We start from the raw sequence: 24423 nt of genomic DNA, 5'->3' as shown, positions 1-24423 counted from the left end.
CCTGCCCAGGTGCAGACCGTCCGGTTTGTACTGGTCCCACCTCCCCCAGAGCTGTCCAATGTCCCAGGAATTTGAATTCCTCCCTCTTGCACCACTCCTCAAGCCACGTATTCATTTGAGCTATCCTGCGATTCCTACTCTGACTAGCACGTGGCACTGGTAGCAATCCTGAGATTACTACTTTTGAGGTCCTACTTTTTAATTTAACTCCCTAAATTCAGCTTGTAACGCTTCTTACTTATATCGTTGGTACCTATATGCACCACGACAACTGGCTGTTCACCCTCCCCTTCCAGAATGCCCTGTAGCCGCTCTGAGACATCCTTGACCCTTGCACCAGGGAGGCAACATACCATCCTGGAGTTTCGGTTGCGACCGCAGAAACGCCTATCTATCCCCCTTACAATAGAATCCCCTACAACTATAGCTCTCCCACTCTCTTTCCTGCCCTCCTGTGCAGCAGAGCCACCCACGGTGCCATGAACTTGGCTGCTGCTGCCTTCCCCTGGTGAGCCATCTCCCCCAACAATATCCAAAGCTGTATATTTTGGTGGGAAATGACCGCAGGGGACTCCTGCACTGCCTTCCTACTTCTGCTCTGCCTGATGGTCACCCGTTCCCTATCTGCCTTTTTAACCTTTACCCGCGGTGTGACCAACTCACTGAACGTGCTATCCACGACATCCTCAGCATCGCGCATGCTCCAGAGTGAATCCATCCGCAGCTCCAGAGCCGTCATGTGGTCTAACAGGAGCTGCAGCTGGATACACTTCCTGCACACATAGTCGTCAGGGACACTGGAAGCATCCCTGATTTCCCACATGGCACAGGAGGAGTATGACACAGGTCTGGGCTCTCCTGCCATGACTTAACCCTTAAAATAACCTAATTTGGCAACAATGCCAAAGGTTTCTTATTGACAAGATAAGGAAAAAAGAAAAACTACTCACCAGTCAACCAGCCAATCACTTACCCTCTTGCTGTGACGTCACAGTTCGTTTTCTTTTCCTCCCAGATCGGGGAGTCAGCACTGGTGGGGAAAAGAAGACAAAGCAACACCTCCCGTTCCCACTTGCCCGAACTCTCCCACTTACCAAACTCTTACCTTTGCACTCTGAGCTGCTGCTGTCAAGCTCAATTTCAACCTTCTCCCTCATCATGTAAGGAACAGACCGAGCTTTGTGATAGACAGACCTTGCATCAGAATCCAGGTGAATCTGCATCTTGGCTCCAGTAAAACTACCAATGCCCGGTTCAAACAAAGAAGGAAACTTCTTCAACACTTGAGCAAACAAAGTGTCATCCACCGAGGACAACGCTTTGATATCATTCCAGTTCCACTTGATTTTCTCGAGCCAATTCCTGCCGAACAGCGTTGGACCATTACTTGGGACGATCAATAATGGTAGATCTTGAACCACAACATCATATGACACCTTGACTACTGCACTGCCAATCATCGGTATGAGTTCCTTAGTGTAGGTACGCAACTTGGCATTGACTGGACTCAGCTTAGGCTTCACAGCCTCAGTGTCCCACAGCTTGTCGAATGTCCTTTGGCTCATTATCGACTGACTCGCACCCATGTCCAACTCCATTGATACAGGCACGCCATTCAGCTTCACATTAACAATTATCGGCTGGCTCTTTGACAAGAAGGAATACAGACCATACACTTCCTCCTCGGGTTGTGTATCCGGGCCAGCACTGGACTGATCATCATCAACAATGTGATGAGTGGCAACACTCTCTGAAGATGCCCCACTTTCGAGCAGCCATTACAGCAGTATTGTTTAAACCAACACTGATGAGGCCGATGATTGCCCCCACAACACCAACAGGGCGAAACCAGGTTTGTACCAATTGGCGTACTCTGAGCAGCTACAGGTTTCACATAAGCAGTCGAGTAGGTCCTGCCATAAGCGGCTCTGCAAGAAGACGACACAATCTTGTTTACAGTATCTGCCGTGGAGCTCCGACTCTTCGATGATATCCGCCTCAAATTATCATCAGGCGTTATGCATGGCTGGGCAGTCGAGATGGCCTTTCTCAAATCCAGCTTCTCGTCGGCCAATAACTTCCGAAGAATCACATCATGGTTGCTGCCTATTACGAAGAAATCTCACAACATGTCTTCCAACACGTTCCCGAACTTACACGGCTCAGCAAGAGGTCGTAGGTCGGCGACCAATCCCGACATATCCTGGCCCTCAGCACGAGCATGCGTATAGAAGCGATAGCGTGAGATGATGATCCCCTCTTTTGGCTTAAGATGGTCACACACCAAAGCACTCTTTGTCCATTGGATGAAAAAGCGAGAGAAGGTTCTTCATGAGGCTGTAAATTTTCAGACCACAAACGGTGAGGAAAACCGCCCTGTGCCGAACTGAGTCAGCCTTTCCCTCCATTTTGTTGGCCACAAAATACTGATCCAGGCGGTTGATAAAATCCGCCCAATTCTCGCCCTTCACGAATCTCTCCAGAATTCCAATAGTGCCCATTGTACATGCGAAGGTTCTTACGTTACCTCGTCGCCAAATGTAATGACTCAAGTCTTGTTACTGTAAACTGCCTCAGATGTAAACCTGATCCAACTTTATTCGCGCCCAAAGTATCCGCGTGACATAGTACCCGTGCTTATGTACCAGTGATCGCGCACACGCGCATACAGCCTGATGACCTCCGACAGTGGCGCCCTCTGGTGTCTGATGACCCCAAACATCAATACATAACACGGCCGAACCAGTGTTTTATACAGGATCATCATCATTTCCACGCTTTTGTACTCTACACCTCTATTTATGAAGCCCAGGATCCCGTAAGCTTTATTTAACCACTTTCTCAACCTGCCCTGCCACCTTCAACGATTTGTGCACATATACCCCGGGGTCTCTCTGTTTATGCACCCACTTTAGGATTGTACCCCTTGGTTTAGATTCTTTCTACCAAAATGTATCACTTCACACTTTCCTAAATTTCATCTGCCACGTGTCTGCCAATTCCACCAGGCTGTCTGTGTCCTCTTGAAGTCTATCATTATTCTCGTCACTGTTCACTATACTTCCAAATTTTGTGCCATCTGCAAATATTGAAATTATGCCCTGTACACCCACATCCAAGTCATTAATAAATATCGAGAAAAGCAGTGGTCCCAGTATTGACCCTGGGGGAACAATACTGTATCAAACGCCTTTTGGAAATCCATGTACACCACATCAACCGCATTGCCCTCATCAACCCTCTCTGTTACCTCATCAAAATACTCAATCAAGTTAGTTAAACACGATTTGCCTTTAACAAATCCGTGCTGCCTTTCCTTAATTAATCCACACGTGTCCAAGTGACTGTTAATTTTGTCCCTGATTATTGTTTCTAAAAGCTTCCCCACTCCTGAGGTTAAACTGACCGGCCTGTAGTTGCTGGGTTTATCTTCACCCCTTTTTTGAACAAGGGTGTAACATTTGCAATTCTCCAGTCCTCTGGCACCACACCGTTTCTAAGGAGGATTGGAATATTACGGCCAGTACCTCCGCAATTTCTTCCTTCCCTTCCCTCAGCATCTTCGGATGCATCCCACCCGGTCCTGGTGACTTATCTACTTTAAGCCTTTCTAGTACCTCCTCTTTATCAATTTTTATTCCATCAAGTATCTCCTCTACCTCCTCCTTTACTATGTTAATGGCAGCATCCTCTTCCTTGGTGAAGACTCGTTTAGTCCCTCAGCCATACCCTCTCCCTCCACGTGTAGGTCTCCTTTTTGGTCCCTAATCGGCCCCACCCTCCTCTCGCTGCCCACTTACTATTTATATGCCTATAGAAGACTTTTGGATGAGCTTTTATGTTGGCTGTCAATCTTTTCTCATACCCTCTCTTTGTCCCTCTTATTTGCTTTTTCACTTCACCTCTGACCTTTCTATATTGAGCCTGATTCTCCGATGTATTCTCGACCTGATATCTGTCATACGCGCTCTCTTTCTGCTTCATCTTACTCTCTATCTCTTTCATCATCCAGGGACTCTGCCTTTACCTTTCCCCCTCGTGGGAATGTACCTCGACTGTACCCAAACTATTTCCTCTTCAAAGGCAGCCCATTGTTCCATGACAGTTCTGCCTGCCAATCTTTGATTCCAGTTTACCCGGGCCAGATCCGTTCTCATCCCACTGAAATTGGCCTTCCTCCAAATAAACATTTTTATTCTAGATTGCTCCCTGTCCTTTTCCATAGCTAATCTAAACCTTCTGATACTATGATCGCTATTCCCTAAATGTTCACTGACACTTGACCCACCTCACTCCCCAGACCCAGATCCAGCAATGCCTCCTCCCTCGTTGGCCCGGAAACACACCGATCAAGAAAGTTCTCCTGAACACACTTCAGAAATTCTTCCCCCTCTCTGCCCTTTACATTCCTACGATCACAGTCTATGTTAGGATAGTTGAAGCCACCCATTATCACTACTCGATAGTTCTTGCATCTCTGTAATTTCTCCACAAATTTGTTCCTCCATATCTTTCCCACGATTTGTGGTCTATAGAATACAGCTAGCAGTATAATGCCACCTCGATTATTCCTTAACTCTGAACAAGTAGATTTTTTCCTTGACCCCTCCAAGACATCCGCTCTGCAGCATTGTAACATTCTCCTTAATCAATACTGCCACAGCATTCCTGCCTTTCCTTCCCTATCTTTCCTGAACACCCCCTCCTGTCCGCCCAGCACCCCTCCCCCCCCATCCGCCCAGCCCCCACCCCCCCTCCTGTCCGCCCAGCCCCCACCCCCCCTCCTGTCCGCCCAGCCCCCACCCCCCCTCCTGTCCGCCCAGCCCCCACCCCCCCTCCTGTCCGCCCAGCCCCCACCCCCCCTCCTGTCCGCCCAGCCCACCCCCCTCCTGTCCGCCCAGCCCCCCCCCTCCTGTCCGCCCAGCCCCCACCCCCCCTCCTGTCCGCCCAGCCCCCACCCCCCCTCCTGTCCGCCCAGCCCCCACCCCCCCTCCTGTCCGCCCAGCCCCCACCCCCCCTCCTGTCCGCCCAGCCCCCACCCCCCCTCCTGTCCGCCCAGCCCCCACCCCCCCTCCTGTCCGCCCAGCCCCCACCCCCCCTCCTGTCCGCCCAGCCCCCACCCCCCCTCCTGTCCGCCCAGCCCCCACCCCCCCTCCTGTCCGCCCAGCCCCCACCCCCCCTCCTGTCCGCCCAGCCCCCACCCCCCCTCCTGTCCGCCCAGCCCCCACCCCCCCTCCTGTCCGCCCAGCCCCCACCCCCCCTCCTGTCCGCCCAGCCCCCACCCCCCCTCCTGTCCGCCCAGCCCCCACCCCCCCTCCTGTCCGCCCAGCCCCCACCCCCCCTCCTGTCCGCCCAGCCCCCACCCCCCCTCCTGTCCGCCCAGCCCCCACCCCCCCTCCTGTCCGCCCAGCCCCCACCCCCCCTCCTGTCCGCCCAGCCCCCACCCCCCCTCCTGTCCGCCCAGCCCCCAACCCCCCTCCTGTCCGCCCAGCCCCCAACCCCCCTCCTGTCCGCCCAGCCCCCACCCCCCCTCCTGTCCGCCCAGCCCCCACCCCCCCCTCCTGTCCGCCCAGCCCCCACCCCCCCTCCTGTCCGCCCAGCCCCCACACCCCCTCCTGTCCGCCCAGCCCCCACCCCCCCTCCTGTCCGCCCAGCCCCCACCCCCCCTCCTGTCCGCCCAGCCCCCACCCCCCCTCCTGTCCGCCCAGCCCCCACCCCCCCTCCCGTCCGCCCAGCCCCCACCCCCCCTCCCGTCCGCCCAGCCCCCACCCCCCCTCCCGTCCGCCCAGCCCCCACCCCCCCTCCCGTCCGCCCAGCCCCCACCCCCCCTCCCGTCCGCCCAGCCCCCACCCCCCCTCCCGTCCGCCCAGCCCCCACCCCCCCTCCCGTCCGCCCAGCCCCCACCCCCCCTCCCGTCCGCCCAGCCCCCACCCCCCCTCCCGTCCGCCCAGCCCCCACCCCCCCTCCCGTCCGCCCAGCCCCCACCCCCCCTCCCGTCCGCCCAGCCCCCACCCCCCCTCCCGTCCGCCCAGCCCCCACCCCCCCTCCCGTCCGCCCAGCCCCCACCCCCCCTCCCGTCCGCCCAGCCCCCACCCCCCCTCCCGTCCGCCCAGCCCCCACCCCCCCTCCCGTCCGCCCAGCCCCCACCCCCCCTCCCGTCCGCCCAGCCCCCACCCCCCCTCCCGTCCGCCCAGCCCCCACCCCCCCTCCCGTCCGCCCAGCCCCCACCCCCCCTCCCGTCCGCCCAGCCCCCACCCCCCCTCCCGTCCGCCCAGCCCCCACCCCCCCTCCCGTCCGCCCAGCCCCCACCCCCCCTCCCGTCCGCCCAGCCCCCACCCCCCCTCCCGTCCGCCCAGCCCCCACCCCCCCTCCCGTCCGCCCAGCCCCCACCCCCCCTCCCGTCCGCCCAGCCCCCACCCCCCCTCCCGTCCGCCCAGCCCCCACCCCCCCTCCCGTCCGCCCAGCCCCCACCCCCCCTCCCGTCCGCCCAGCCCCCACCCCCCCTCCCGTCCGCCCAGCCCCCACCCCCCCTCCCGTCCGCCCAGCCCCCACCCCCCCTCCCGTCCGCCCAGCCCCCACCCCCCCTCCCGTCCGCCCAGCCCCCACCCCCCCTCCCGTCCGCCCAGCCCCCACCCCCCCTCCCGTCCGCCCAGCCCCCACCCCCCTCCCGTCCGCCCAGGCCCCAGCCCCCCTCCCGTCCGCCCAGCCCCCAGCCCCCCTCCCGTCCGCCCAGCCCCCCGCCCGTCCGCCCAGCCCCCAGCCCCCCGCCCAGCCTCCACCCCCACCCCCCAGCCCAGCCCCCACCCTCCTGTCCCAACCCTCCCTCCCCCACCCGTCTGCCCAACCCCTAAACGTGTCCCCCAATCCCCTCTCCCACCTACCCACTGTATTTGTTGATCCCTTTTAACCCAGTGTGCAATGTGCGCGTTGAGTAATGTTGAATGTAGCGAGGTGGCAGTGCGTGAGAGTGAGACTGTGGATTCCCAATGCTTCAGTCCTGTTGATGCTGTGAAGCTGTGTTTAATATATCAACAGATGCTTTCCGATTATTTTTTGTGTGTTTATCTTTCTTTCCTGTTCTATTTGGGTGGAGATAAATGTTTGGAGTTGGAGTGAACCATCAGCTGGTGTGTTCCACCGCACTTCACTGTGTTTATGGACATTGATTGGAGAACCTGGAGTGGTAAACTGAGCTGTCCCACCAGGTCGTTGCCCAGTTTGTGACAGCAAACAAACGGGTAGGAAGTGACACCCAAACTTTCAATGATTTAAAGTATTGTGGAAGCACCTTTCCTCATAAGTCAACCCCTTCATCGGGCCGGAAACGTACTGATCAACAAAGTTCTCCTGAACACACTTCAGAAATTCTTCCCCCTCTCTGCCCTTTACACTATTATGATCCAGTCTATATTAGGATCGTTGAAGCCGCCCATTATCACTACTCTATAGTTCTTGCATCTTGCATTGGGATCAACAGATACAGTGGGTAGGTGGGAGAGGGGATAGGGGGACACGGTGAGGATTTGGGCAGAAGGGAGGGAGAGGGCGGGTTGGCCTTTATTGCAAAGGGGATGGAGTATAGAAGCAGAGAAGTCTTGCTACAGCTATACAAGGTATTGCTTTGGCGGCAGTTCAGAGAAGGTTCACTTGGTTGATTCCGGGGATGTGGGGGGTTGAATTATGAGGAAAGGTTGAGTAGGTTGGGCCTCTACTCATTGGAATTCAGAAGAATGAGAGGTGATCTTATCGAAACGTATAAGATTATGAGAGGCTTGAAAGGGGGATGCAGAGAGGATGTTTCCACTGATGTGATGGGGCAGGCTAGAACTAAGGGCATGATCTTAGAATAAGGGGCCTCCCATTTAAAACCGAGATGAGGAGAAATCTGTGGAATTTGCTGCAGTGGAAGCTAGGTCATTGAATAAATTTAAGACAGAGATAGACAGTTTCTGAAACGATAAGAGGTTATGGGGAGCGGGCAGGGAAGTGGAGCTGAGTCCATGATCAGATCAGCCATGATCTTATTGCAGGCTTGAGGGGCCGTATGGTCGACTCCTGCTCCTATTTCTTATGTTCTACTGACCCCAGCTCTTCCATATTTACAGCGGTGACCCGGGGAGAGGTCAGACTGCACACAGGAGGGGGATTCGCACTCCGACTGATTCTCAGCCTCGCTGCAGGACATCCATCTCATTTTTTTTACAAAGTAATATCCTTGGCCTTGACCTTGGATTCAGTCAGACTGATTCGAGATCATGGATTCTGAAACCAGGGGGGTGGATTCTAACCCTCCCTGCCCGCAGGAACTGGGTGTGTTGGCCGTTCAAATTGTCACAGAGGGACTTGCCCACTGATAACCCGCCTGGGTCTCGCTGTGTTTTATTGCAACCCGCTCTTCTGAGCAGGCGACGCAGGCACCCGGCAGAAGCTAGCGAACAGGTCGCCGTCCAATCACGTCCACTCGACTGCGATTTGAACTCTGACCTGCGTGGGGAATCGTGAGTTTCCCCACCCGATGAGGTCAAGTGAACAGGATTGGAGGCAGACAAGGCCATTCAAGAAGAGTTTTATACTTGACAAAGGTTGGGTCTCCCGCTCCCACCCCCTTCTGCACTGTGAGGACCGACCCAACCCCTTCAAGGAACCCCGGTCCCCACATTTACCCGAGGGCCAAGGGTGCTCCCTTGCCCGTTCCGAGTGACCCAATTGACCATATGTTAATCGGGGCTGGTATGAATCTCACCAATACTGGCCGTTTCCTACCAGAAAATTGTTGGCAGTTAAAATCTCCCCTCTCCTGTTCCAAATTTATCCGCAGTTTTTAGTAGCTCAGTGTTGATGCCAAGGAATTGAATGGTGTCAGCCGTGGCTCAGTGGGTGGCACTCTCACTGTCAATCAGAAGATCAATGGTTCAAATTCCATTCCAGAGACTTAAACATGTAATCCAGGCTGATACACCCAGTGCAGTACTGAGGGAGCGCCGCACTGGCAGTACTGAGGGAGCGCCGCACTGTCGGAGGGGCAGTACTGAGGGAGCGCCGCACTGTCAGTACTGAGGGAGCGCCGCATTGTCGGAGGGGCAGTACTGAGGGAGCGCCGCACTGTCGGAGGAGCAGTACTGAGGGAGCGCCGCACTGTCGGAGGGGCAGTACTGAGGGAGCGCCGCACTGTCGGAGGAGCAGTACTGAGGGAGCGCCGCACTGTCGGAGGGGCAGTACTGAGGGAGCGCCGCACTGTCGGAGGGGCAGTACTGAGGGAGCGGCACACTGTCGGAGGGGCAGTACTGAGGGAGTGTCGCACCGTCGGAGGGGCAGTACTGAGGGAGCACCGCATTGTCGGAGGGGCAGTACTGAGAGAGCGCCGCACCATCGGAGCGGCAGTACTGAGGGAGTGCCGCACCGTCGGAGGGGCAGTACTGAGGGAGTGCCGCACCGTCGGAGGGGCAGTACTGGGGGAGCGCCGCACTGTCGGGGGACAGTACTGAGGGAGTGCCGCACTGTGGGAGGGGCAGTACTGGGGAAGTGCTGCACTGTCAGTGGTGCCATCTTTCGGATGAGACATTAAACCGAGGCCCTGACTGCCCTCGAGTCTATGTAAAAGATCCCACGGCACTATTTGGTATAAGAGCAGGGGAGTTCTCCCTGGTGTCCTGGGCCATTATTTATCCCTCGATCAACATCACTAAAACAGATAATTTTGTCTTTATCACATTGCTGTGTGTGGGAGCTTGCTGTGCGCAAATTGGCTGCCGTGTTTCCTGCATTACAACAGGAAATTTGACTACACGTCAAAAAGTACTTCATTGGCTGTAAAGCGCTTTGGGACGTCCTGAAGTCACTATAAAAATGCAAGTCCCTTTTTTTCTAGAAGTGGAGGGGAAAAAAATGTGCAGGAAGGGCGTTGTGTTGCGAACGAGGTTTAGCAGCACAAGGAATCTCCTGGGGATTTGCTCGTGGTGAAATGGATTGTTTTCTAACGAAATGGCAATTGGAGCAGGTTTCCACCGATCCCTGCTCTCGGTGATCTGGAGCAGGTTTCCACCGATCCCTGCTCTCGGTGATCTGGAGCAGGTTTCCACCGATCCCTGCTCTCGGTGATCTGGAGCAGGTTTCCACCGATCCCTGCTCTCGGTGATTTGGAGCAGGTCTCCACCGATCCCTGCTCTCGGTGATTTGGAGCAGGTTTCCACCGATCCCTGCTCTCGGTGATTTGGAGCAGGTCTCCACCGATCCCTGCTCTCGGTGATCTGGAGCAGGTCTCCACCGATCCCTGCTCTCGGTGATCTGGAGCAGGTCTCCACCGATCCCTGCTCTCGGTGATTTGCCGTGGTTTCCACCGATCCCTGCTCTCGGTGATCTGGAGCAGGTCTCCACCGATCCCTGCTCTCGGTGATCTGGAGCAGGTCTCCACCGATCCCTGCTCTCGGTGATCTGGAGCAGGTCTCCACCGATCCCTGCTCTCGGTGATCTGGAGCAGGTCTCCACCGATCCCTGCTCTCGGTGATCTGGAGCAGGTTTCCACCGATCCCTGCTCTCGGTGATTTGGAGCAGGTCTCCACCGATCCCTGCTCTCGGTGATCTGGAGCAGGTCTCCACCGATCCCTGCTCTCGGTGATCTGGAGCAGGTTTCCACCGATCCCTGCTCTCGGTGATTTGCCGTGGTTTCCACTGATTCTGTCAGCTTGGCTCAGTGGGTAGGACTCTCCCAGGGATCAGTGCTGGGGCTTTAACTATTTCCAACCGATATTAATGACTTGGATGAAGGGACCGAGTGTAATGGAGCCAAATTTGCTGATGATACAAAGATGGGTGGGAAAGCAAATTGTGAGGAGGACACAAAAAATCTGCAAAGGGATAAAGACAGGCTAAGTGAGTGGGCAAAAATTTGGCAGATGGATTATAATGTAGGAAAATGTGAGGTTATCCACTTGGGTAGGAAAAATAAAGCAAATTATTATTTAAATGGGGAGAGATTACAAAATGCTGAGGCTCAGATGGATCTGTGGGTCCTTGTACATGAAACGCAAAAAGCTAGCATGCAGGTACAGCAAGTAATTAGGAAGGCAAATGGAATAAGAACGTAAGAAATAGGAGCAGGAATAGGCCATACGGCCCCTCAAGCCTGCTCCGCCATTTAATACGGCCGTGGCTGATCCGATCATGGACTCAGGTCCACTTCCCTGCCTGCTCTCCATAACCCCTTATTCCCTTATCGGTTAAAAAACTTGTCTATTTCTGTCTTAAATTTATTCAATGTCGAGGCTTCCACAACTCTCTGAGGCAGCGAATTCCAAAGATTTACAACCCTCTGAGCGAAGAAATTCCTCCTCATCTCAATTTTAAATGAGCGGCCCCTTATTCTAAGATTATGCCCCCTAGTTCTAGTCATCCCTATCAGTAGAAACATCCTCTCTGCATCCACCTTGTCAACCCCCTCATCTCCGGAATCAATCTAGTGAACCTTCTCTGAACTGCCTCCAAATCAAGTATATCCTTTCGTAAATATGGAAACCAAAACTGTACGCAGTATTCCAGGTGTGGCCTCACCAATATCCTGTATAATTGTAGCAAGACTTCCCTGCTTTTATACTCCATCCCCTTGGCTTTCCTGATCACTTGCTGTACCTGCATACTAACCTTTTGTGTTTCATGCACAAGTACCCCCAGGTCCTGCTGTACTGCAGCACTTTGCAATCTTTCTTCATTTAAATAATAACTTGCTGTTCGATTTTTTTTTTCTGCCAAAGTGCATAACCTCACACTTTCCAACATTATACTGCATATGGAATGTTGGCCTTTATTGCAAGGGGGATTGAGTATAAAAGTAGGGAAGTCTTGCTACAACTGCACAGGATATTGGTGAGACCATACCTGGAGTACTGCGTACAGTTTTGTCTCCTTATTTAAGGAGGGAACATCATCATCGGCAGTCCCTCGGAATCGAGGAAGATTTGCTTCCACTCTTAACATGAGTTCTTAGGTGGCTGAACAGTCCAATACGAGAACCACAGTCTCTATCACAGGTGGGCTATCACAGGTGGGACAGATAGTCGTTGAGGGAAAGGGAGGGTGGGACTGGTTTGCCGCACGCTCTTTCCGCTGCCTGCGCTTGATTTCTGCATGCTCTCGGCGATGAAACTCGAGATACTCAGCACCCTCCCGGATGCACTTCCTCCACTTAGGGCGGTCTTTGGCCAGGGATTCCCAGGTGTCAGTGGGGATTTTGCACTTTATCAGGGAGGCTTTGAGGGTGTCCCTGAAACATTTCCTCTGCCCATCTTTGGCTCGTTTGCTGTGAAGGAGTTCTGAGTAGAGCACTTGCTTTGGGAGTCTCGTGTCTGGCATGTGAACAATGTGGCCTGCCCAGCGGAGCTGATCCGAGTGTGGTCAGTGTTTCAATGCTGGGGATGTTAGTCTGCCCAAGGATGCTGATGTTGGTGTGTCTGTCCTCCCAGGGGATTTGTAGGATCTTGCAGAGACATCGGTGGTGGTCTTCAGTGACTTGAGGTGCCTGCTGTACATGGTCCATATATCTGAGCCATACAGGAAGGAGGGATATACTTGAATTGGAGGCAGTTCAGAGAAGGTTCACTAAGTTGATTCCGGAGATGAAGAGGTTGTCTTATGAAGAAAAGTTGAGCAGGTTGGGCCTATACTCATTGGAATTTAGAAGAATGAGAGGGGATCTTATTGAAACCTATAAGATACTGAGGGGCTTGACAGGGTAGATGCAGAGAGGATGTTTCCCCTCATGGGGGAATCTAGAACTAGGGGGCATAGTCTCAGCATAAGGGGTCGCCCATTTAAAACTGAGGTGAGGAAGAATTTCTTCCCTCAGAGGGTCGTGAATCTTTGGAATTCTCTGCCCCAGAGAGCTGTGGAGGCTGGGTCACTGAATATATTTAAGGTGGAGATAGACAGATTTTTGAACGATAAGGGAATAAAGGGTTATGGGGAATGGGCAGGGAAGTGGAGTTGAGGTCAAGATCGTATCAGCCATGATCTTATTGAATGGCGGAGCAGGCTCGAGGGGCCGAATGGCCGACTTCTAGTCCTATTTCTTATGTTCCCTTTGAGTAATAAGCTTGGGTTCAAGCCTCACTCAAGGATTGAGCATACCATCTGGGCTGTAAATGTCCTGTGATTCTAAGTGCAGTTGTTTGGATGTGACGCTGAGCCAAGGTCCAGTCTATTTCGGGGAGGCCTCTTGGTGTGACAGGCCAATGTTCCTCCCTCCACCAACACCAAGAAAGATGGACAGGCCATTTGCCCACGCCCGGTTTGAAGCTGCTAATACATTTTTCCGGATAGGAGCAGTCACTGCCCTCCACAGTAAATCAGTGTGTGTGTAGCACTGAGGAATCTTTCAGTTAGAGTGAGGAGCTGTGGAAGGTGAGGGACTGTGGTTAAGGTATAAAATGTCTGGAAATTCATGCTGTGCTCGGAAAGTGCCTGAGGCACAACATGTCCTGTTCTGTTCAGAGAATATTTTCAAGAAGTTTCTGTGGGAGTGAATTCCTTGTACCGATTGAATTCTAAGAAAGCTTTCCAGACTGGGGATTGAGCAATTGGCTTGATCAAACAGACACCATTTGTCGGAAGGATGGAGAAGCCTGTGTTCTCTGCACTGGCGCACCGGCAAGGTTAAAGGCCAGATTGTACCCTATGCCCTTGCTGGATTGGCCTCCGTTATGCAGAACTGCTGGCTCATGAGTGCTGGGAGACCTGCCCAATGACAGCCCAGCAGATCATCAAAGCCTTTAGACAGTCCAAAAATGGACTTTGTACTGTGCAGTGTGATGGAGTCTAATGGACCCAATGCCCAGTGTCATGGATCAAGAGCATGTCACCCATCCAACTGCCAAGTTCGGTCTTCTCGCACAGTGTTAGTGAGTGTATATGTGTTACAGTGGGAGGTGTGGGGTATATGTGTTACAGTGAGGGGTATATCAGTGTTACAGTGAGGGGTGTGGGGTATATCAGTGTTACAGTGAGCGGTGTGGTGTATATCAGTGTTACAGTGAGGGGTGTGGTGTATATCAGTGTTACAGCCTTCATAGCGAGGGGATTTGAATACAGGGGCAGGGAGGTATTGCTACAGTTGTACAGGGCCTTGGTGAGGCCACACCTGGAGTATTGTGTACAGTTTTGGTCTCCTAACTTGAGGAAGGACATTCTTGCTATTGAGGGAGTGCAGCGAAGGTTCACCAGACTGATTCCCGGGATGGCGGGACTGACCTATCAAGAAAGACTGGATCAACTGGGCTTGTATTCACTGGAGTTCAGAAGAATGAGAGGGGACCTCATAGAAACGTTTAAAATTCTGACGGGTTTAGACAGGTTAGATGCAGGAAGAATGTTCCCAATGTTGGGGAAGTCCAGAACCAGGGGTCACAGTCTGAGGATAAGGGGTAAGCCATTTAGGACCGAGATGAGGAGAAACTTCTTCACCCAGAGAGTGGTGAACCTGTGGAATTCTCTACCACAGAAAGTTGTTGAGGCCAATTCACTAAATATATTCAAAAGGGAGTTAGATGAAGTCCTTACTACTCGGGGGATCAAGGGTTATGGCGAGAAAGCAGGAATGGGGTACTGAAGTTTCATGTTCAGCCATGAATTCATTGAATGGCGGTGCAGGCTAGAAGGGCTGAATGGCCTGCTACTGCACCTATTTCCTATGTTTCTACAATGGGAGGTGTGGGGTATATCAGTGTTACAGTGAGGGGTGTGGGGTATATCAGTGTTACAGTGAGGGGTGTGGGGTATATCAGTGTTACAGGGAGGTGTGTGGGGTATATCAGTGTTACAGTGAAGGGTGTGGGGTATATCAGTGTTACAGTGAGGGGTGTGGGGTATATCAGTGTTACAGGGAGGGGTGTGGGGTATATCAGTGTTACAGGGAGGGGTGTGGGGTATATCAGTGTTACAGGGAGGGGTGTGGGGTATATCAGTGTTACAGGGAGGGGTGTGGGGTATATCAGTGTTACAGTGAGGGGTGTGGGGTATATCAGTGAGGGGTATATCAGTGTTACAGTGAGGGGTGTGGGGTATATCAGTGTTACAGTGAGGGTTGTGGGGTATATCAGTGTTACAGTGAGGGGTATATCAGTGTTACAGTGAGGGGTATATCAGTGTTACAGTGAGGGGTGTGGGGTATATCAGTGTTACACTCCACACACACACCCCTCACTATCAGTGTTACAGTGAGGGTGTGGGGTATATCAGTGTTACAGTGAGGGGTGTGGCCTATATCAGTGTTACAGTGAGGGTGTGGAGTATATCAGTGTTGTAGTGAGGGGTATATCAAACAAAAGCTGGTTAGGAACAGGACTGCTGTGCAGCCGGTGTTAATTCCAAGGGAAGGATTGTGTGGAATTTTCTAACCACTAGTCCGGTTTGATGGTGATTAACGTTGTACATGTTCTATGGTCGTGGTTCAGGTTAAGCGGCCCACGTACACCTACATACTTGTACCATGCAGCGGTTTAAGGGTCTCAATCCTCTCTGGTGTCCTTGCTTCATGGAAACCAACATTCTCTGTGACTCCCTTATGTGATTATCTGGAGCTTGGAACCTCCTTTGCTGTTCGTCCCTGACCTTTCTCCAATGTATCATCATCATCATAGGCAGTTCCTGGAACGAGGATGACTTGCTTCCACACGAGTTCACAGATGTTTCAATGAAGGACCCGATGTTCCAGTCCTGAACTCCAGTTGAGAGGGTGGAAGATGCCTGTGCATGGATTTATTTTAACGTGTGTTGGCTGTTGCACATCAGCCACCACACGGGCTTGACAGAGCTAGGCCTTTATCTAGTGGCAAGGATTAACCAGGACGACCGGAGACCTGCTCTGCTGCACGGACCTAGTGTGCACACCTATCGCGGTGTGGGCCGGTCCGTGCTGCCCCTGGGCTCTGCTCTCCTGGGCCCTCATTTGCTGCACCTCCGCCACGATTTCTCACCGTTCCTCCGCCACAAACATTCGCCGCATCTCTGCCACGATCGCTCAGTGCTCCTCTGCCACAAAAACATTTGTCGCATCTCCGCCACGATCACCCACCGACTCTCGGCCACAATCCCTCATCGCTCCTCCGCCTCGGTCACTCGCCGCAGCTCTGACACACCTTTCCCGCTCCTGTGCTTTACCAGGGCCCCGCTGATGCTCCTGCCCACACTCCAAACAGCGACCTGGGTCCTGACGATGTCACCCCATCGCCCACCTCGAAGCCAAATGTCTTTCTGAAGGGTAAGTGCCCAGAAATAGAGGCCGTGTTCCAGCTGCTATCTCGCTCGGGATGTGTCCCAGATTGGAGCGGAGCGGAATGGCGTGTTCTTCCAGGACAGTTCTTGCTGTTGATCGCGACGCAGGCTGAGTATTTCAGTCACTTGTCAATAATTCCTTCCCTTGTGTTGGTGAAGAGCGATTCTCAGATTGGGAAGTGTGTGGGTGGCTAACCACTTGTCATTTTGTTCGTTTGTTCCCCTCTGGGAAGATTAACTTGTCTTTATGAAATAAAAAAATCGAATTTACAGGCCATTTGTCCACACAGGTCCGTGCCGGTGTTTATGCTCCACACCAGCCACCTCCCACCCCTCTTCATCTCACCCCATCAGCAAAACCTTCAATTCCTTTCTCCCTCGTGTTTATCCAGCCTCCCCGTAAATGCTTCTATGTTGTTGGACTCAGCTACTCCCTTTGGCAGCGATTTCCACATTCTCTATGGGTAAAGTCGTTTCTTCTGAATTCCCCATTGGATTTATTACTGACTGTCTTGTATTTATGGCCTCAAGTTCTGGTCTCCCCCTCAAGTGGAAGCATCTTCTCTACATTTACCAGGTTTGATGATGATTCAAAGCTAGGTGGGAATGTAAGTTGTGAGGAGGATGCAAAGAGGCTTCAAGGGGATTGAGACAGGCTCAGTGAGTGGGCAAGAACATGGCAAATGGAATATAATGTGGTGAAATGTGAAGTTATCCACTTTGGTAGGAAAAATAGAAAAGCAGAGTATTTTTTAACTGGTGAGAGATTGTGAAATGTTGGTGTTCAGAGGGACCTGGGTGTCCTTGTACACCAATCACTGAAAGTTAACATGCAGGTACAGCAAGCAATTAAGAGAGTAAATGGTATGTTGGCCTTTATTACAAAGGGATTTGTGTATGAGTAAAGGGGGGAAAAATGGCCCCTTTTTCTTGCCCCATTAGTGCACGGCAGTTTTCGCCCGGGAGAGCGGGGGGCTACTGGCCCCGGGAAACTGCTGCAGGGAATAGAATACAGCCAGGGTGATCTCCTGGACTAGTGTCGATCGCCTGGATGGGTCAGAGAAGAATTTTCCCCAGATTTTTTCTCCCTAAATTGGCCTGGGTTTTTACCTGGTTTTTGCCTCTCCCAGGAGATCACATGGCTCCGGTTGGGGTGGAGTGTAGAATGTTTCAGTACAAGGGGTATCACAGTGTGTGAGGCGGACTGGTTTGGCTGGGTGCTCTTTGCCTTTCCGTCATTGTTCATAGGTTTATATGTAACCTTCAGGGCTGCTGACCGAGGGCCGTGCGGCTCTTTGTCGGCCAGCGCGGACACGATGGGCCGAAAAGGCCTCCTTCTGCGCTGTAAGTTTCTGTGTTTCTATGTTTGGGAGGTGATGACCCTGAAGCGCCACGCCCCGAGCATCATCGGCGTGCACCACGACCCCTCCCCTCGCCTCCCCGACCCCTCGCCTTGCCGCCCAGACCCCTCGCCCGCCATGCGCCGACCCCTCGCCGCGCCGACAATGCCCCGCGAGCTGTGAAGCTGGCAGGCATCAGCACTCAGGGCACTGTTTAATGGGGAGTCCTGCAGCACCCCGAGACGCCATCTTTGTTTGTGGGCCGACTCTTGGGTTGGCTCAACTATGGCGGCCCAAGTCCCGACTTGGGTGCCAGGCTGCTAGCTTGATCTCACGTTGCCTCGGTGGCCCAGAGGCGGCCACCGAAGGACCTGCAGAGTGCGCAGCGGCTGGCGCCTTTAATCCAAGGGGAGGGGCATTGTAGCGCGTCGGTATTACTGCCCCGGGACCCACCCACCAAAGGAAGCCAGAGACAGCGCTCCGAGTCCTTTGGGGGGGCAGTATGCCCAATTTAACGCCGGGCACTAAACTCCCAGCCCCGGAAGGTTACTAATCAGTGCACGGGGCAATTTCGCCCCCAAGATGTCGCTGCAATTATATCAGGCACTGGTGAGACCACGCCTGGAGCATTGTGTACAGTTTTATTTCTTCTGTGCTCCTATTTCTTATGTACCCTATCAAATCCTTTCATACAAACCCTTTCATAATCTTAAAGACCTCTATCAGGTCACCCCTCAGTCTTCCCCTTTCTAGAGTAAAGACCCCAGTCTGTTCAGTTTTTCTTAAGTGTTTTCTTCTCAATTCTGGCATCGTCCGTGTAAATCTTTTTATAGCTTCTCCAGTGCCTCTATATCCTTTTTATAATATCGAGACCAGAACTTTTCACAGTCCTTTAAGTGTGGTCTAACCAAGGTTCTATACCAGTTTAACATAACTTTTCTGCTTTTCAATTCTATCTCTCTGGAATTAACCCACAGTGTTTGGTTTGCTTTTTATTGGCCTTTTTAACCTGTGTCACTACTTTTAGTGATTTGTGTCTCTGTAACCCAGATCTCTCTGTTCCTCAACCACTTAGACACTTATTTTCCCACGAGTATGTGGCCTCCTTATTCTTTTTACCAAAATGTACCACCTCACACTTATCTATTGAAATTCATTTGCCAATTACACGTTCAGTTTATTCATGTTGTCCTGTATTTTGTCGCAGTCCTCCTCTGTATTAACGACACCGCCTGCAAATTTTGATACTGTACTTCTGGTTCCCGAATCCAAATCGGGGTGGGCGGTCGGGGCATGGGTGGGGGCAGGCGATCGGGGTGGGTGGGGGCGGACAATTGATGTGGGTGGGGGCGGCCAGGCAGGCGGCGATCGGGGTAGGCGGGCGATCTGGGCGTGTGGAGCAGATCGGGTTGGGTGGGGGCAATTGGGGTGGGTGGGGGTGATCGGGGGAGATCGGGGCGGGTGGGGGCGATCGGGGTGGGTGGGGGCTATCAGTGGTGATCGGGGCGGGTGGGGGAGATCGGGGGCGGGTGGGGGAGATCGAGGCGGGTGGGGCGATCGGGGGAGATCGGGGCGGGTGGGGGAGATCGGGGCGAGTGGGGAGATCGGGGTGGGTGGCTATTGGGATGGGTGGGGACAATCGGGATAGGTAGGGGCAATCAGGGCAGGTGGGACGGGATCTGTCCAAGTCATCATGGATTTATGAAAGGGAAATCCTGTTTGACAAATCTTCTCGAATGTTTTGAGGATGTAACTGGTAGAGTGGACAAGGGAGAACCAGTTGATGTGGTGTATCTGGACTTTCAAAAGGCTTTTGACAAGGTCCCACACAAGAGATTAGTGTGCAAAATTAAAGCACATGGTCTTGGGGGTAATGTACTGACATGGATAGAGAGCTGGTTGGCAGACAGGAAGCAAAGAGTAGGAATAAACGGGTCCTTTTCAGAATGGCAGGCAGTGACTATTGAGGCTCAGCGCTGGGACCCCAGCTATTTTTACAATGTACATTAATGATTTGGATGAGGGAATTGAGTGTAATATCTCCAAGTTTGCAGATGACACTAAACTGGGTGGCGGTGTGAGCTGTGAGGAGGACGCTAAAAGGCTGCAGGGTGACTTTGACAGGTTAGGTGAGTGGGCAAATGCATGGCAGATGCAGTATAATGTGGATAAATGTGAGGTTATCCACTTTGGTGGCAAAAACAGGAAGACAGAATATTATCTGAATGGTGACCGATTAGGAAAAGGGGAGGTGCAACGAGACCTGGGTATCATGGTACATCAGTCATTGAAAGTAGGCATGCAGGTACAGCAGGCGGTGAAGAAGGCAAATGGTATGTTGGCCTTCATAGCTAGGGGATTTGAGTATAGGAGCAGGGAGGTCTTACTGCAGTTGTACAGGGCCTCAGTGAGGCCTCACCTGGAATATGGTGTTCAGTTTTGGTCTCCTAATCTGAGGAAGGACGTTCTTGCTATTGAAGGGAGTGCAGCGAAGGTTCACCAGATTGATTCCTGGGATGGCAGGACTGACATATGAGGAAAGACTGGATCAACTGGGCCTTTATACACTGGAGTTGAGAAGGATGAGAGGGGATCTCATAGAAATGTATAAGATTCTGACAGGACTGGACAGGTTAGATGCAGGAAGAATGTTCCCGATGATGGGGAAGGCCAGAACATGGGGACATAGTCTTAGGATAAGAGGTAAGCCATTTAGGACTGAGATGAGGAGAATCTTCTTCACTCAGAGAGTTGTTAACCTGTGGAATTCCCTGCTGCAGAGAGTTGTTGATGCCAGTTCATTGGATATATTCATGAGAGAGTTAGATGTGGCCCTTACGGCTTAAGGGATCAAGGGGTATGGAGAGAAAGCAGGAAAGGGGTACTGAGGGAATGATCAGCCATGATCTTATTGAATGGTGGTGCAGGCTCGAGGAGCCGAAGGCCTATTCCTGCACCTATTTTCTATGTTTCTATGATCGGGGCGGGCGGGGGAGATCGGGACGGGTTGGTTCTGGCAGTGGGCATTGAGACTGCAGTAGAGCTGGGAGCATAGAAACATAGAAAATAGGTGCAGGAGTAGGCCATTCGGCCCTTCTAGCCTGCACCGCCATTCAATGAGCAGGTCTCCTGCACACCAACACATGGTGAGCAGAGGGAATCTCGCTGTTTCTGGTGTTGCTTACGGGAGCCACTTCTTCCCCCTGAATTAGTCTGAAGACCAGGGCAGCTGTCTGCCTCTGTAATCTACCATGGTGCTGCTCGAATAATTTCCTGGTCCAATGGCTCGAGTTCCGTGTTCACATTTATTTGTTTTCTGTGAGGTTGTTGGGGTATTAAGGACTGTGATTCAGGGCACAGTTGCCATTTGCAATCTCATTTGTTTCAAGCTGCTTCATTTGCATTCGATGCAGAGCCTTGTTATTGTGTTATCAGACCAGAATTTGCCTATCGGGTGAATTGGGGCATTGTGTTTATCAGAGGGCTGATTGTCTGCGTGTATTCATGGTACTGAGCTCCAGCTGCCTCAATTCTCCATGTGGGAAGCCAACAGACTGGGCCCCTTGCGTTAGTTGCTAGTTGTCTCAATAGAGGGTTGTGTGACTGAGAAGTGGCATTGGGACCTCATAAAAGAGGTGAATGACTGATGTCAGTCTGTTGCTACGCCTCTCCCATGCTGATCTCTTTCTGTGCTCTCTCCCCTTTCTCTTTGCTCCAGGATCATAACGTTACATTCAACACCGACCATCCAGATCTGACGCCATGCTTCCAGAAGACTATCCTGGTTTGGATTCCGTGCGTCTATCTGTGGGTGATCTTTCCCCTTTACTTCCTGTATCTCCGACAGAGCAGCAGAGGTTACATCAGGGTCACCATGCTCAACAGGGTCAAAACGGTAGGTGTCTCGCTCATTACAGCTCAGGACATTTGCCGCCAATCCTTCCCCCCCCCCCCCCGCCGTATCCCACTGGGGTTCAAGTTCCATGGACACGGGTAGCCCTCTGCCACCTCGTCCCAAGTGGCCATTCTCCAAACATGGCGTTGAGGCAAATTTCACCTCCTGAACGGAGATCACCAACTTGGAGGAACTGTCGAAAAACCACTGTGAGGAAGACCCTTTGGCCTATCTCTCTGGTATATTGAACTCTCCCAATGAAGCCTCTCTCTGCCCTGAGAGTGTTTGATGGGACAGTGTAGAGGAAGCTTTACTCTGTATCTAACCCCTGTGCTATACCTGCGCTGGGAGTGTTTGATGGGACAGTGTAGAGGGAGCTTTACTCTGTATCTAACCCCATGCTGTACCTGCCCTGGGAGTGTTTGATGGGACAGTGTAGAGGGAGCTTTACTCTGTATCTAACCCCATGCTGTACCTGCCCTGGCAGTGTTTGATGGGACAGTGTAGAGGGAGCTTTACTCTGTATCTAACCCCCTGTACCTGCCCTGGGAGTGTTTGATGGGACAGCGTAGAGGGAGCTTTACTCTGTATCTAACCCCATGCTGTACCTGCCCTGGGACTGTTTGATGGGACCGTGTAGAGGGAACTTTACTCTGTATCTAACCTGTGCTGTGCACTGGTGTTGGAGTGCTTATTGCTGACCCTGGGTTTCTGAAATGTAAGTGATTTTATTTCTCTCCACTGAGGTCCCTCACTAATGACTGCAATCAGCGGGACATTAGCAGCAGAATTGTATTCCACCACAATCTGTAACCTCATGGCATGGCATATCCCTCACTCTACCATTACCATCGAACCATGGACTAACCCTGGTTCAATGAGGAGTGTAAAAGAACATGCCAGGCAGGAGCAGCATCAGGCGGCCTACCTAAAAATGAGGTGCCAACCTGGGGAAGCTACGATACAGGACTACATGCATGCCATAGCCGAGGCTAAGCGATCCCACAACCAATGGATCAGATCAAAGCTCTGCAGTCCTGACACATCCCGTCGTGAATGGTGATGGACACGATGGGCCGAAATGACCTCTTTCTGTGCTGTAAACTTCTATGATTACACAAGGATGCGCTTATTTGTACTGCAAAAATGGCCAACATGCTCCACCCTTTATCAATGAGTGGTCCCCTTGGAGGATAAGCCACACCCTGAAGTTTCATAGGAATGTGACCCTGGAACCACCCATCCCAAGGTCTCACTGACTTTGCAAATTGTTACTCAATCCACTTTGACTTCCTGAAGCGACAGAGGACAGAGCTCCCCAGAAGACAGCAAGGGCCAGCCAAAAGTGCCTTTTCCCAGTGGAAATACATCCCTCCCCCAGCCAAAGTCCTGCACCCCAGCATAAGTACATGCATCCTTCCCCAACCCCCACCATAGATGGGGCAAGCATTGTGATCAGATTATTAACAGGTTTATTGGGTATGAAGTGAATATTGACAGTGTTGTGACTTCTGGATTTCATCCACTCCCAACGATGTCCCTTGTAGGGGCTTGGAAGAACATGATCCGTCTTTCCGAAGTTCCCTCTCTCCTCTTCTCTCCTCTCCGATTTCCCCCCGCCTTCCCCCCCCCACCCAGGCCATTTCTCTCCCCTCGCCCCCCCTCCCCCCCCCCCCAGCCTCTCTCCCGCCCCCAGCCTCTCTCCCGCCCCCAGCCTCTCTCCCGCCCCCAGCCTCTCTCCCGCCCCCAGCCTCTCTCCCGCCCCCAGCCTCTCTCCCGCCCCCAGCCTCTCTCCCGCCCCCAGCCTCTCTCCCGCCCCCAGCCTCTCTCCCGCCCCCAGCCTCTCTCCCGCCCCCAGCCTCTCTCCCGCCCCCAGCCTCTCTCCCGCCCCCAGCCTCTCTCCCGCCCCCAGCCTCTCTCCCGCCCCCAGCCTCTCTCCCGCCCCCAGCCTCTCTCCCGCCCCCAGCCTCTCTCCCGCCCCCAGCCTCTCTCCCGCCCCCAGCCTCTCTCCCGCCCCCAGCCTCTCTCCCGCCCCCAGCCTCTCTCCCGCCCCCAGCCTCTCTCCCGCCCCCAGCCTCTCTCCCGCCCCCAGCCTCTCTCCCGCCCCCAGCCTCTCTCCCGCCCCCAGCCTCTCTCCCGCCCCCAGCCTCTCTCCCGCCCCCAGCCTCTCTCCCGCCCCCAGCCTCTCTCCCGCCCCCAGCCTCTCTCCCGCCCCCAGCCTCTCTCCCGCCCCCAGCCTCTCTCCCGCCCCCAGCCTCTCTCCCGCCCCCAGCCTCTCTCCCGCCCCCAGCCTCTCTCCCGCCCCCAGCCTCTCTCCCGCCCCCAGCCTCTCTCCCGCCCCCAGCCTCTCTCCCGCCCCCAGCCTCTCTCCCGCCCCCAGCCTCTCTCCCGCCCCCAGCCTCTCTCCCGCCCCCAGCCTCTCTCCCGCCCCCAGCCTCTCTCCCGCCCCCAGCCTCTCTCCCGCCCCCCAGCCTCTCTCCCGCCCCCCCCAGCCTCTCTCCCGCCCCCCCCAGCCTCTCTCCCGCTCCCCCCAGCCTCTCTCCCTCTTCCCCCCAGCCTCTCTCCCTCTTCCCCCCAGCCTCTCTCCCTCTTCCCCCCAGCCTCTCTCCCTCTTCCCCCCAGCCTCTCTCCCTCTTCCCCCCAGCCTCTCTCCCTCTTCCCCCCAGCCTCTCTCCCTCTTCCCCCCAGCCTCTCTCCCTCTTCCCCCCAGCCTCTCTCCCTCTTCCCCCCAGCCTCTCTCCCTCTTCCCCCCAGCCTCTCTCCCTCTTCCCCCCAGCCTCTCTCCCTCTTCCCCCCAGCCTCTCTCCCTCTTCCCCCCAGCCTCTCTCCCTCTTCCCCCCCAGCCTCTCTCCCTCTTCCCCCCCAGCCTCTCTCCCTCTTCCCCCCCAGCCTCTCTCCCTCTTCCCCCCCAGCCTCTCTCCCTCTTCC

General features: G+C 53.9%; 1 protein-coding gene across 1 annotated transcript in view; it reads left to right on the top strand.

The window, feature by feature from the left end:
* Window positions 1–24423, top strand: part of LOC139256024 (ATP-binding cassette sub-family C member 3) — an 81239-nt gene that overhangs the window by 31060 nt on the left and 25756 nt on the right. Inside the window, exon 2 of the mRNA XM_070874099.1 lies at window positions 21319–21495. Coding sequence (XP_070730200.1) covers window positions 21319–21495 — 177 coding nt within the window. The remainder of the gene's footprint in view (window positions 1–21318; window positions 21496–24423) is intronic.

Source organism: Pristiophorus japonicus, unplaced genomic scaffold (genome assembly GCF_044704955.1).
Source record: "Pristiophorus japonicus isolate sPriJap1 unplaced genomic scaffold, sPriJap1.hap1 HAP1_SCAFFOLD_678, whole genome shotgun sequence".
NCBI classification, from domain to species: Eukaryota; Metazoa; Chordata; class Chondrichthyes; family Pristiophoridae; genus Pristiophorus; species Pristiophorus japonicus.
The sequence above is the reverse complement of the archived record's forward strand: the minus strand, read 5'-3'. Positions and strand labels throughout refer to the sequence as shown.